The 14,379-nt window shown below is 41.7% G+C and overlaps 1 protein-coding gene across 1 annotated transcript; it reads left to right on the forward strand.

Moving 5' to 3' along the window:
- The first annotated feature begins 1,623 nt into the window (after nucleotides 1-1,623).
- On the forward strand, nucleotides 1,624-5,845 carry LOC307039271 (zinc finger MYM-type protein 1-like). The gene is made up of 3 exons (XM_079681157.1): nucleotides 1,624-1,986; nucleotides 2,663-2,746; nucleotides 2,891-5,845. The coding sequence occupies exons 1-3, from the start codon at nucleotides 1,752-1,754 to the stop codon at nucleotides 5,308-5,310; spliced, it is 2,739 nt and encodes a 912-aa protein (XP_079537283.1). The 5' UTR covers nucleotides 1,624-1,751; the 3' UTR covers nucleotides 5,311-5,845.
- Nucleotides 5,846-14,379: the final 8,534 nt, after the last annotated feature.

Consider the following 14,379-nt stretch of genomic DNA (forward strand, 5'->3'; position numbering starts at 1 on the left):
ACAAAAAATGTAAATTAATAACTCAAATAAAACTCCAAACATATTTCATTGTGTTTTAAACCTGATGTTTATAAACCTCTTAGTTTTTGCAACAGTCTGTAAATATACACAACTTTATAATAAAATGCACACATTTTACTTTTTCTAGACTAAACACAGGTACGATCCTAAGTTAAAAACATATTGAGTTATCATGAGGTTGTTAACATCACAATTTATCAGTGGATGTTTGCTGGAACTACTTGTAAACAGCGTGTTTCCTGACGGACACACACAGCGTGACTCCGGTCAGGTAGAGACCGGTCTCAAGTCAGCACAGCTGCAGTATCGCTGTTTGAGGGCTTGATAGCCCACTCCCCCTCCACACCGCTCCACACTCGTTGGTTTGGAACAGCCCTCAATATGGCGGACCCTCCGCGTGAACGCGCAAACGGAGGGGTAGGGTGTAGGGGGCGGTTTGGGAATGGGCCTTCATATTCGCATTTTTGCGCTGTCCGGTCAGCTCGCTAAACAGGGCGGAGCATCAGGTGATCATGCAGAGCTGCGTGTCTCTGTCAGACTCAGCAGCTGATCAGAAGCCTGTACTACGAAGCTGGATTTTCGCTTAGCCGGCTAACTTAAGGGAAAGCTCGGGCTTTCCGGTCCTACGACGCTGGTTCTCTTTTTAGCAGGCTAGATCTCCATGGTAACTTATGCTGAGCGGCTAACCTGCCCCGGAGCAGGTTAGGTTGCAGGCTAAGAGACCAACTCAGTGAAAGCACTGCCTGCTGACCAATCAGAGCTGCGGAGTTTAAAGCGATCAAGTCATATTACAGGAGAAAGGAAATACAGAAAAACTGCCGTTGCCGTTACTGACTGTGTGAACATGAAAATTAATAGAATATCACCTCCCATCTTCAGCGCAATCTGACTATTATAACATTAGCGTTAAGAACGCTTACTTAAATATCTGCCACAACATAAGTAAGCGGATCAGAGTAACATTAAGTACAGTTAGACCCTCCAGAAAAACGCGGGCAAAAATCCTTGATTATGCGGGCTAAATTCCTTGATTATGCGGGCTAAAATCCTTGATTATGCGATTAAACATGCGGGGGTTTTATGTGATTTTATGCGGGGAAGTTGCGAAAGTTGCGAAATATGCTAAATATGCGGGGAAAAAGAATTAAAAAAAAATTAAATATTGGGCTGTCTTATTTATTCTCTCTCACACACAACCTGCCACTAACGTTAAACCCCTTTACTATTCAATTAAACACATTCAATGTTTATTTATTGTAAAAGCAATTGGGCTATTTTAATATACACACATACACACACACACACCCCCACACACACACACTTCTCCGCCTCATTCTGTTTTCATTTACTCGTTCGTTATCTGACCAGCTTCAATCTTGTAGGCTACTCACTTCGTTTCTTGTAGCCCTCGAAAGGGTTTTGGAGGTTGATGCCTCGGTGAACGTGAGTTGTTTGGCTTTCTTGTCCGCAGCAGCAGAAAGCATTTTCTAATGTTTGAATGCTGGGCCGGCCCTTCCCACTGGCGAACTAGGCGGTCGCCTAGGGCGCCAGATCTGGAGGGGCGCTGCCGCGCTGCGCTGGGAGAAAAAAAAAATTAATAAAAAAAAATTAAAATTATTTTTATTCTGCCTAATTTTCTGCCCTTGATGTAATACATTTACAATAATTGAACAAAGTAAACACCCTTTGCACCCCGGGCCGGCGGCAACATTTTGCATTTGCCCTGTACGATGGGCGCTGTAACTGTAAGTGATGAAAGGGGGGGATGGTCGCTTATTATCAGGCACCCACAGGCCGTGGCTCACAGCCAAAGTGACGCGGCAGCTCCAGCTGAAAGTGTCGGAGATCGCAACGATCGCAACAGCAAGAGGCAAAACATTAGCATTATGAAAAGGTCCAAGCCTTCTGGGGCAACGGGAAGGAAACGGAAAAAAGAACAGGAGGAATCGAAAGTCAAAGACAGAGGTAAGTCGGCTTGTGTAAAAAAAAAAATTCAGTATGTACTGTACCGTTAGACATTTGATTTTAAGCTAGCTAGCTAGCTAAGGAGGTAGCCATGATACAGCTTTGATGCCATGCTAGCAGCGAGCCTCTGATACAGAATGATAGATACAAATGATTTTAAGTTTTTATTTATGTGTTATTATTCCTATATAATCTTTTTGTAAATAATATCCTACTTTTATATTGTGATAGCTGTAAATTGATCCTCCAATAGTGTTTAATTTGTCAGATAGTTTATTTTCACGGTCAACTTGTGTGTATATATATATATTTATTTTTCTGTTTATTTTCTATTATATTTTTTTTATTTTCTGCACTTTTTAATGTCTAATTATTGTGCAATGCTTTGTTTTATATGCTGATGTAACGAAATAATGTTAATGTTAGCCAGAAGAAAGCTATCTGGATAACTGCTCCTTTGTATAAAGTGAGGCTGACCAACCAATATGGGCATGTGTTATTATTTAGTTGTTACTTATGTTTGCAAATGATCTCCTGGGGCAGCAGAACCTCACTTTTATATAGGCCAGTTGTGAACTTGCATACAGCTGAGGCAGATTGCAGCAGTTATTTTTGCCTGACTGTATATAAATGTTTTTGCTTGTAATGTGCTAATATCTACCCTATAAATGTCCAGCTGCACTTGAGAAATACCTCAAAAAGCCCCCAGTTGCTGGAGAAGGAACATCTAATCTCCCATGTACATCCCACTCTGAAGAATGTAAGTTTTGCCAAACATTTATGGTCTCTGTGTAATCGTTCATACACTACTTTTTTGTCATTATTATTATTGTTATTATTATGATAAATAATGAAAACTGAAGCATGAATAACTTCTTTGCATGTTTGGATTGCCTGCCTGCAGGTGAAGGAATAACGAGCATAGTATGTGAGTCCACCATTGCAGCCCCCTCAGATCCTGCTGACTACCCAGGCCCATCTGAGTCCACCATTGCAGTCCCCTCAGATCCTGCTGACTGCCCAGGCCCATCTGCAGTCCCCTCAGATCCTGCTGACTGCCCAGGCCCATCTGAGTCCACCATTGCAGTCCCCTCAGATCCTGCCGACTGCCCAGGCCCACCTGAGTCCACCATTGCAGTCCCCTCAGATCCTGCTGACTGGCCAGCACTGAGTGATACAGTGAGGATGGAGTTAGTCAGACGTGGGCCATATCATTTAAAATCCGACTTCACTTTTCCTAAAAAGGAGGGAGGGAGAAGTTGCCATCATCACTACTTTTACAGAAGATTAGTGAATGGAGAGACAATCAAGAGGAGCTGGGTTGTGTATTCCAAGAAAAACAAAAGTATTTACTGCTTTTGCTGCAAGCTGTTCTCCCAAAAAGAGTACCAACTAATCAGCAGTGGACTAAATGACTGGAAAAATTGCACTGACATACTAAAAACACATGAGAACAGCCCAAAACACTCTAGGCACATGACGTTGTGGAAGGAACTGGAGACTCGACTTGAAAAGGTTCTAACTATAGACAAGGTAGAAATAGCACTTATGGAGGCTGAAAAGAGGAAGTGGCGTGAAGTCCTGACCAGGTTGGTGGCAATAATTCAGTCGTTGGCAGAGCGAAATATTGCCTTTAGAGGGACGACAGAAACACTTAACCAGCCAAATAATGGCAACTTCCTGAAGGAGGTAGAGCTCATGGCGAAGTTCGACCCAGTCCTCAAACAGCATGTTGCTGAGGTCCAAAGAGGAACCACCAATATTTCCTATTTGGGAAAAAGAATTCAAAATGAACTGATAGATTGCATCAGTGGGAAGATTGGGGACCATATGGTCAAGGAAATCAAACAATCCAAATACTTTTCAATTATTTTGGATTGCACCCCAGATTTGTGCCATACAGAGCAACTATCAGTCATTATTCGACTAGTTACAACCCAGGACACGCCCCAAATAAAAGAACATTTTATGGGGTTCCTTGAGGTAGAACAGTCCACTGGAGAAAGCCTTTCAACCCTGATTCTAAAGAGATTAGAACAGCTTGATATCCCTTTTGAAGACTGTAGAGGGCAGTCTTATGACAACGGTGCAAATATGAAAGGAAAGAGGAAAGGAGTCCAAGCCAGACTTGTTCAAATCAATCCAAGGGCTTTATTTGTGCCATGCGGAGCACATACATTGAACCTGGTGGTAGCTGATGCAGCAAAAAGCTCTGCAGAAGCCACTAGCTACTTTGGCTACCTGCAGAAGCTTTTCACACTCTTCTCTGCCTCCACTCAGAGATGGTCCATCCTAAAAAGCCATGTGAACATCACATTGAAATCATGGTCTGATACCAGATGGGAGAGTCGGATCAACAGCATAGAGGCTGTAAGGTATCAGGCTGCAGAAGTCAGAGATGCACTTCTAGAGGTGAGGGATAAAGCCACAGATGGAGTCGTAAAAATTGAGGCACAATCTTTGGCTGAAGAGGTTGGATCATACCGCTTTGCAATATGCACTGTGGTATGGTATGACATCCTGACCAACATCAAACATGTCAGCAAAATGTTGCAATCAGTGTCAATGCAGCTGGATATTGCTGTTGACCTCCTGAGAAAAACAGACGTTTCTTTGGTCAGCTACAGAGGCAATGGATTTGCTTCTGCCCAAGCATCTGCCAAAGACATCTGTGGCCAAATGAATGTGGAAGCTGTTCTCAAGCAGAAGAGGCTGAGATCAACCAAGAGACAGTTCTCCTATGAGTCCCAGGAGGAGCAAGTGAGTGATGCACTAAAGAAACTCGAAGTTTCTTTTTTCAATATGGTGGTGGATGTTTCCATTGCATCACTGCAGGAGCGATTCAAGGCCTTAGGTGAAGTAGAGAAAAAGTTTGGGGTGCTACTCAACTTCCCTGACCTGCCAAAGGAAGATCTGACGAAGCAGTGTGAAACACTCAGCAACACCCTGAGCTGGGGTGGGCAGTCAGACCTGGATAAGAGGGAACTTGCACTGGAGATGCAGAATTTCCCAGCTTTGCCAAAAGCCAACATGACTACCCTGGAACTTCTGACTTTCCTACAGGAGAAGAAAATGAACGAAGTGTATCCAAATATGTGGGTGGCCCTCAGGATCGCTGTCACTATTCCAGTGACAGTTGCTGCTGGGGAGAGGAGCTTCTCCAAATTGAAGCTCATTAAAACATACCTGAGGTCGTCAATGGCTCAAGAACGCCTCAATGGATTAGCTTTAATAAGCATCAATCGCAAGGTTTCGGGGCAAATATCATTTGACGACACAATAAACGAATTTGCAGCAAGGAAGTCCAGACGTGTCCGACTTTAAGGATGTGGACTAATTAAAGGACACAATAACATAGCAGAGACTTGTTGTTCTGATTGCCTGTTTCATTTGATTTATAGTGTGTGTAATGTTGTTCATTATCTTAATTTATTTGCAATAACCTCAGTTGTAAGAGCTCCGTTGGCTATATTTTTGTCCACGTTTGCACTTTCTTTTCTTGAAGTTTTAAGAGAAGCTACTTTTGTTTGATGAGTGATTTTCATTTAATAACTACAATAATAATAATAAGGATAAAATAAATAAAAAATATGTTACATTTATTTGTTATTGGCTGTGGGTTATTGGTTATGTTCACATACTTATTTGGTTATTAAAATGTAAACCGATCTTTTTCATATGGGTGTTTAGAGTTGTACCCCTAGATCTAGTCTCTAGTAATTCTGCTCAAAGTGCACCAGATTGAAGCATTTTACTTTAAAATGTTAAAACAAATCTTTCCGAAGGGGGCATACCCCCGGACCCCCCTAGAGGATGTGACATCCACCCCCCAATTAAAACATGTTCATACAATAATGAATACATTCGAAACCTTCTTTATGTATATTACCTATGTCAATAAGTTTCAGTTTTTGTAGTGTATTGGTCTTTTGTAGAGATTTTTCATTTATTCTTTATATATTCTATTGTGTATTGCTTGGAGGCGGGGGGGCACCAAATCATAATCTCGCCTAGGGCACCAAAATGTCTAGGGCCGGCCCTGTTTGAATGAATCAAAGTGGGTCGCCACCGTCGATTTTCTCTTATGCTCCAACACACAGTTGCACGGGGTGCAGAATAGTTTCCCCCCACTTTTTGCCCGGTCTTTAGTAGAAATGTTCGTCGGTAAATGAGATGGATTAGATTTTTTCATCTTGGTGTTTTCTCTATCGTGTGAGCTCGACACGTTCACTCTATACAGTTTTGTTTACACTCTGTGATGCGCGAGCTGATGACGTCACGTCAAGAAGAGTTAACTTTTTTTTTTCTCAACTTTGTGTGGAAAAATGCGGGGATTATGCGGCCTTTTGATAAATATGCGGCCTTTTAAAAATCTGCGCCATTTTGCTGATTATGCAGTAAATTCTGCGATCGCAGAATCGCGTTTTTCTGGAGGGTCTATACAGTCCGCGGCATATCACATCATAATGTATCATATATCCTTATCTGAGTCAGCTGAGCCGTATCTGGCCGTGCGACACTCACAGTGTCACATAGGCTACTGTATGCAGAAGTATTATTTTAAGCAACGCATTCAGTTGACGAAACACTCGAGACAAATGTAATTAAAGTCAGATCCACTCGTGTCTTAGACGGGGCAGTGATATCATAAACCTGTTAATGTACGCATTCAAACACTTTTTCTTTTACCAGCTGTATTCACCTTGCAGGTGCAGCTATATGGCTTTGATCCTGGATAAAGTGTTTAAGTCATGGATGTTTAAAGTTTAACTTCTTCAGTTCATATGTCTAATATTATAGTTGACTTTTCATTAAGGAAGTATGACGCTGCGCTGTCAGTACGCTTCTCCATGTTTGTGATTGGTCGAATGCTCCAAATACCACCCCTTTGAACGTGCACCTAACTAGATAGGACACGGCTGGCTTGAGCGATCCACTTGATAACCAGCATCGTAGTACAGTTTAGCGACAGCGCGTATGTTTTGGATTAGGCCAACCGGCTAACGCAAACATATCCAGGTCAGGAAAATCCAGCTTCGTAGTACAGGCCTCTGATCTCTCTCTTGCGTCCGGTTATTCTTCACTCCCGTTTATGTCCATATCGATCAGATCCAGCTCTCCTGTTAATAATGACCGGCGGGGCTCCCCCCGTTGATAGTTCACTGTCTAGCATTGGTTTCGTAGTGCACTGATCGATTAGGCTAAACTAACCTGTAGCTGCTCCCTCCACACTCACAACAACTTCATAAAGACATAAATAAAGCAGCTGAATTCGCCATACAGTTGCGTTATATACTGCATTGTCTTGTTTATGTCTCTTATGCTGGTGTTATGTATTGTGTATCTTGTTTTTTATGTGTTTGTACGGCGACCTTGAGTGCCTTGAAAGGCGCCTATATAAAATAAATGAATTATTATTATTATTATTATACAGGAAACACAAATTTAAAATGGTTTTGCCTGCCGTTTTTGTGTACACACAAGCATTAATCAATGGTTTGGAAAGTGGCGCTGTACCTTAATAATATAAAGGCTTGTATTTGTGTGCATTTCCTGTTCGGAAAGTGGCAATGTACTGAGAGTGGAGGTGTCCTGAGATTAGCGCTTGCCGGCAGGCTCCATGAACCTGTCAGCTCCGGACTGCGCAAAATGCGTACATGAAGCGCTACGTCATGAACGCAAGAAATATACCCTCGTGGGGGCGCGCTCATGTGATTGGCTTAGAATTGAGGAGACATCTGATTGGCTATAGATAGAAAAAATTACAAGTTCGAATCGGCTGACCGTCGTGGGGGTCTCAAAAAACCCACACACGAATGCATAGCGATCCGTGCAAAGAAAGCGGTTTGTGTTTGCAGGTTCAGAGGTTTTAAACGGAAAACAAATATGTGTGGATCAAAAATACACATTTAAAACTTTTTTCTGTGATTGGATTTTATTTACATGTAGGCTACATATGAAACGGAACACATTTGTGTGTGCATTGAAAAACACAAGTGTGGATCTAGAAATACAAGTGTGAATCCTTTTGCGGATCATGAAATACAATTGTGAATCCTTCGGTGTGCATGTGTGTATTATGAGACTGTTCTGAGCCCATATACTTCAGTCAAACTCAAACACCAGTCATCATTCAACTTGTCAAACAAGAGCGTATTGAGCAGGAAAAAAGGATTGATGGAATGATGGAGCAACTGCGCTGTCTGCAGTTTCTAACCCGACAGGACCTAGCAATCAAGGGGCATCAAATCAAATCAAGTTTTATTTATAAAGTACATTTAAAAGCGATTTTTGGTCGAGCCAAAGTGCTGTACATGTAATAAAAACACATTACTACAATCACAATAAAAGACAATAAATTACAACAGATATATAAAAAAAACGCAGCGATTAGTCAGGTGTCATACTCCGCTCTGACTAGAAGTCCAGGGAGAAGAAGTGTGTCTTTGGTGAGGATTTAAAAAACCCTAATGTCTCGGCTGACCTCACATGGAGGGGCAGAGGATAAGGAGAGCAATTTCCAAAAGCTAGTCGAACTCGTAGCTGAGAAAAAATCCACTCTGAAAAGCTTCATGCTCATCGGGAAATATGCATCACACGAGACAAGCAATGAACTTATACATGAAATGTATCGGGAGTCTCTCACCACTCTCTTAACTGAAATGAAAAGCAATGCAAAACACTATGCAGTTATTGTGGATGAAACTCGCGATTGTGCCATTCATGAACAGTTGTCTCTGACTATATGGGTATCAGCTGATTATACAGCCACTAGCGGAGCCACAAAACATGTCAATAATGTTTTGTGGAAAAATGGCAATGGTCCTGATATACTGTATATGATCCGATCACCACTCACAAGCTCTCCTTAACTCTGACTATGTTTCACAGCTTCTTCTGGTCTATGGTACAAAAACACTAGCTAGCTTACACACCCTGACGCACAGTGAATCAAGTGTTGTGTCTCAATTTGAGGACTACTGTTTTACACTTGCTATTTTGAGTGCATAACTAGCATCGTCACAATTGGAAGTATGGCTAAATGCAGTGAACTATACCCGGATGGTACGGCTGGACACTTCTCACACTCAACGGCCACCATCGTTGCTAAATAACAAAAGTTATAAATGTGTTTTTTCAGAAACATACTACTTGTGTCAAAAAGTAGCCACCATAATTTCATAGACTTAATTGAGCAGTCCGTGGTGACTTGGTACTGGGATTTAGCTCACTGCTACTGTAGCAAGTCACTTTAAGCTAGCTAGCAATAGCAACGTACAGTGAGGACACAGCACCAGTGTGCGATTGTCATTGTGCTATGCTAGGTTAAACATGTCCAGAGACTTATCTGACAATAAAAGGACTGCTCATGGAGCCAGAGGATCAGTGTAATACTAGTTACTGTGAAGAAGTAGAGGTGACAGGGCTCTCTATTCTATTCTTCTAACAATACACCTTTAATGGGTTTCAAAATGGAACTTTTGGAAGAAAGATCCACATATGGAGTTCTAGCCTGCTTGACATCTCTCCTCCCCGTTGATGATGATGATGATGATGATGATGATGATGATGATGATGATGATGATGATGATGATGATTTCCTTCCCTGACTGTGGGGGCTTATAAAAAACAAAGGAAGTGTCTTTCTGATGATTCTTGTGTTTCTTTTGTTCTGTGTGATGTCAAAGGATGGGGGCCTTAGGAGTCTGTAATTTAAAGGTGCGGCATTTAATTTTGGAGAATCCAGCTCGAGTGCGCTAGAGTTTGAAAATACACAACCGGAAAAAATCTGCCTCTTCCTTCAGACTTCCTTACAGAGTCCCTCCCCCAACACACACGAACGCGCACATGACCAATGAAGGCACGAGATAAGTTTGTGCACAGATGAAAGGCTGACAGGCAGGTAGGCCATCCAGTTATTTTAGCCTGGCCGGCTAAAATGATTAGTCGTGCTTTTTACAGCGCTAAAGCTTCCAAAGATTTGTTATGTATTTATTGTCAAAGCATTTAATATATTTATTGCTATCAGGATGTTAAGAGCATTCCATGGAATATAACAAAAAGTGTTTCTGAAATAAATGATTCCCCACCTTTAACTGTGAATGTCAAATGAAGGTCAAATACGATGATTATCAAAACTGAAGTATAATTAAAAACCATAATGTGTGTTTTGAGAGTGCAATTAAGTCCTTCGCCTTTTTTTATCTTGTCGAATTTTTTTCTAACTTCTGTTGTTTTTCTTTTTTCTTTCCACTCTTTCATTTCTTAAAGTTTTATTTATATTCTGGCAATATTTTTCTTTGTGTGTTCTTTCCTTCCTTCCAGGAGACGTTGCTGTGCGTCCCTGTTACCAGCAGAGAGAGCAGCACATTTATTCTGTGTTAGCTCCATCAGGTGATCATAGGGTTAAGTTAAGCTCAGCCTCCTGCTAATGAAAAAGGATCACATGTCTAAAATGATTCCAGCAGCAGGGCCCGTGTGCAGAAATGTGATCAGTTTAAACAGAGGTGATATCCATTACAGGATTAGCTAAACCAAGCACTGCGGCTGTTTGTTTAACTGCAGCTAATAGAGGCTGTTTATACGGCTGGAGGAAATGGGCTTTGAGAGGTGGAGGCGGTGGAGAGGACAGAGAGAGAAACAGAAACTAAGCAGCCTGTCAACCTACAGCTGTCCAGAAAGCCTTCATTCATACAGGGCTGTGGTCTCAACCTGCTGCAAATGAGCCCCCCCACTTACAGTACGGCTTGTGAAGGCACCATGGATCTAATGAGCTCGCCGTGCTGCTAATCTGCTTGAGTGTGTAGTCTTCGCTGTTAGCATGCGATTACGCAAATTAATCACATTTGACCCCAACTTCCTCCCATAGTTCCAGCCCAGATAATTACCAGGAACTGGCAAAATCTACATGTATGCACCGACTGGAGACCACTGGACACATGTGCATCCAACCCAGTCTCACGGCATTTTGTGTAATAGTCACAAAATGTATTTCATCTATAACTTGGAGAAATAAATAAATATGGATATGTTATTTAAAACCACCTCGAATATGTTAATGTTATGAAATGTTTTCTCAAATGATGCGGTAAGCAGGAGGACAGAATTACATCCAAACTGACGCCGTTTTGCATTTCTATAGGTTGTAGATACGAGCATGGTTTTATATACTAACTGTTAAGCTCAAAGAGCGCTTAATCCACCACGGTTCGATTGCCTTGTTGGAGTGTTAGCAGACGATTATCAGCAGAGCCGGAGTAGTCAGGGTGATCAAAAACAATGGACAACTGTTCTCTAAAGGAAAGGGTATCATAATCCACAGATGAACTCAGTGGTTCAGCCCAGTTTAATGCTTTGCCACAAAGCAAATTCAAAACATAATTAATTTTGGTTACATCCGAAGGAAAGGTCAAGGGACGCTGTCGAAATACCTTATTGCATTGAAAAATGAATCCTCTGCATTTCTCCACCTCTCCATGAAAAGGCTCTGGGTCAGTGATGTGGAATTCCCGGCATGGAGTGGATACAGGAGGAGGATTTGAGGTGGCAGGGATTGCAGCGGAAAATGTCAGGGTTGAGATAGAGAGAGGGAAACAGAGAGAGTTAGGGGGGTTGTTGTTAGCATTTGGTGCTAGCTCTGAGCTAACGGAGATTAGCAGCTGTTTCAACATTAAGGAGAGGGAGAGCTCTTTCCAGTCGGACTTTGAGAGACTGAGAGAGAGAGAGAGAGAGAGAGAGAGAGAGAGAGAGAGAGCTTAGGAACCTTCCTAACCGAGTGAAATGACCCGGAAGTCCCTCAGTGGCAGCCATGATAAGTGTCGTTCGAATTCTCTAGATCAGCCTTTCCCAAACTCAGGGTCGAGACCCAAAATGGGTCGCGGACCCGTTTTGATTGGGTCGCCATGTTAAATGCATTGCTACACACACACAGCGTCAGAGCTGATGGCTGCGTTGCAAATACAATTTCTTTGGAATTTTTGTATTTTATTTTTTATTTTGAAAATGAAATTATGCAATATAGCATTGTATATTTTATTATTTTATTTTCTAAATAAAAATAAACTAAAAATAAAAGATTGTATTTGTATCAGCTCTGACGCGTCCCCCGAGAAAGTTTTCGCGCCCTCTGTTTATTGTTTATTGTCTGTTGATTAATCCCGATCGTATATGATGGCAAAAAGATGATACAAAGAGGAGTTTTTAAACGTTGGCTTCACAAAAGCTGTTAGAAATGGAGAGGAGCGGCCTCAGTGTGTTTTATGTGGAGAGGTGCTCAGTAACGAAAGCTTGAAAATGAACAAATTGGACCGGCATCTCCAAACAAAACATCCTCTGCATTGGGACAAATCGAAGGATTTTTTCCTCTGCAAAGAAGAGTCGTTCAAGAAGCAGTGTTTTGATGGCGGAAAAGTAAGTCACTCATTTTAATGATTTGATTTGTGTGTTTGTGAGTTTGTCAGGGTCTGTTGTGAAATTGTTTCGTTAATGCAAAGTTGGATGAAATGCAGACTGAGCCCCGGAGCGGACCGCCAGCTGCGCGCTCTCGCGCGTCCTCTACCCGCTCCCGCGAGTCCACTACATTCTGCAGCGGCACAGAGCGATGTTTCAACTTTTACTAGCCTAAAATGTTTTTATAACGGCCGGCAGAAAAACAGAGAAACAATAACCACAGGAAGATTAGAGGGAAAGTGACAGGTACTATGAGAAGGAAAGCGAGAGAAAGCTTTTTTTCACTGCAGCCGCACGGACGTGACTGATGCAGTGTGATTCACAATACATATGGGAGTTATTCCCTATCTTTATTCAAGAGTGTGGTCTTTAAATTTGAGAGCATACTTTATTGATTTCAGGTTCAGAATATGTATTGCTTTCCCTCAAACCCTGTCCTCACACTCAAATAATGCCTGCTTGCACTTATGGCGCGTTTCCACTGCAGCGGGGAGCTCGCTTTAAGCGTGCCGAGCTGTGCGGGGCCCGTTTTTGGTTTCGTTTCCACTTGGCCTAGTACCGGCTAGCGGGTCCTAATTCACAGTATTGAGTATGTAAGTCGCTTTGGATAAAAGCGTCTAACAAGTAACATGTAATGTAATGCGCTATAAATGCGGTTGCCAGGTCCACATTAGGTATACACAGTGGTGTAGTCTACTTTTTTGTAGTGGGTATACTGTAATAATTGTATTCATCCATCCTAGAGCGACGCATCGCGGAGCGACATCTGTCTCGAAGCAACACCTCATGAACACCATCACACTTACTAATGCATAGACTAGTCTTGAGACTGGTTATGTGTTATCAACATGTCAATGTATTATAAGCATTTTTATGTGACTTTTAACTGCCAGTGAAATTAACAATAAAAAAATAAAAGAATGAACAATGATGGAAAAAGCCCACTTATCTTCTAGGGTTGAATAATTAATCGACATTTTTATCAAAATCTCAATATGGCCTACTGCAAACACAGTCTCTGACACAGCTCTCACCAAATTTCCAACTAAATCCTGTCCACCCTTCTCCGTGAGCTCCTGGGCTATTTTGTGTGCTCTGGACGTCTCATGTCGTCTAATCTTGTTTCTCAAAGAGGCCAAAGATGTTGATCTGCTTGAATCTGAGAACTGGATCTTAAGGTTCACCCACTCCTCAGACATAGACACTCGTTGTTCTGTGAGGACACCTACTGATTTTGTAGCGCTGCAAAGGAAATAAACAAAACCATGACTAATTAGCATAATACAAGTTTTTACCAATAACAACTGCAGAAAAGAGCCAAGATTTACTCAAAAGTATTTAATAAACTGCTTACAATATTTACATTATGGCTAACAAATGCATGAAAAGCAGATAAAAGGAGAAAAATGTTCCACTTTTTCAATAGCTAATTATTTGACAACTACTGATAACTAACATATAGTAATGTAATGGTGCAAATGTTTTAAATGCACTTTTAACATGACCATGAATTAACTCTCATTTGCATAGTCATTGACTTTTTGAATTTCTGTTGTTTAGATCAGCTTTCCTTTGCATGTGTGCTGACATTTCCCTAACTTTCTGTCCCTCCACCCCAACCAAGGATGCCTGTTCTTAAATTCCATAGCCTAACTTTCAGTCCACAAGGCTGGCCAGGAGCTCTCATCTGTGTCCGAAACAAGAAGATAATATAAACATTGTGTTCTGTTTATGACTGCACACACACACACACACACACACACACACACACACACACACACACACACACACACACACACACACACACACACACACACACACACACACACACACACACACACACACACACACACACACACACACACACACACACACACTATCTCGCTCCCTTTCTCTTCCATTGATCCACCACACTAACGTTGATCAAATTAGCTAGAAAGTTAG

Source organism: Notothenia rossii (genome assembly GCF_949606895.1).
Source record: "Notothenia rossii genome assembly, chromosome: 5".
Lineage (NCBI taxonomy): Eukaryota > Metazoa > Chordata > Actinopteri > Perciformes > Nototheniidae > Notothenia > Notothenia rossii.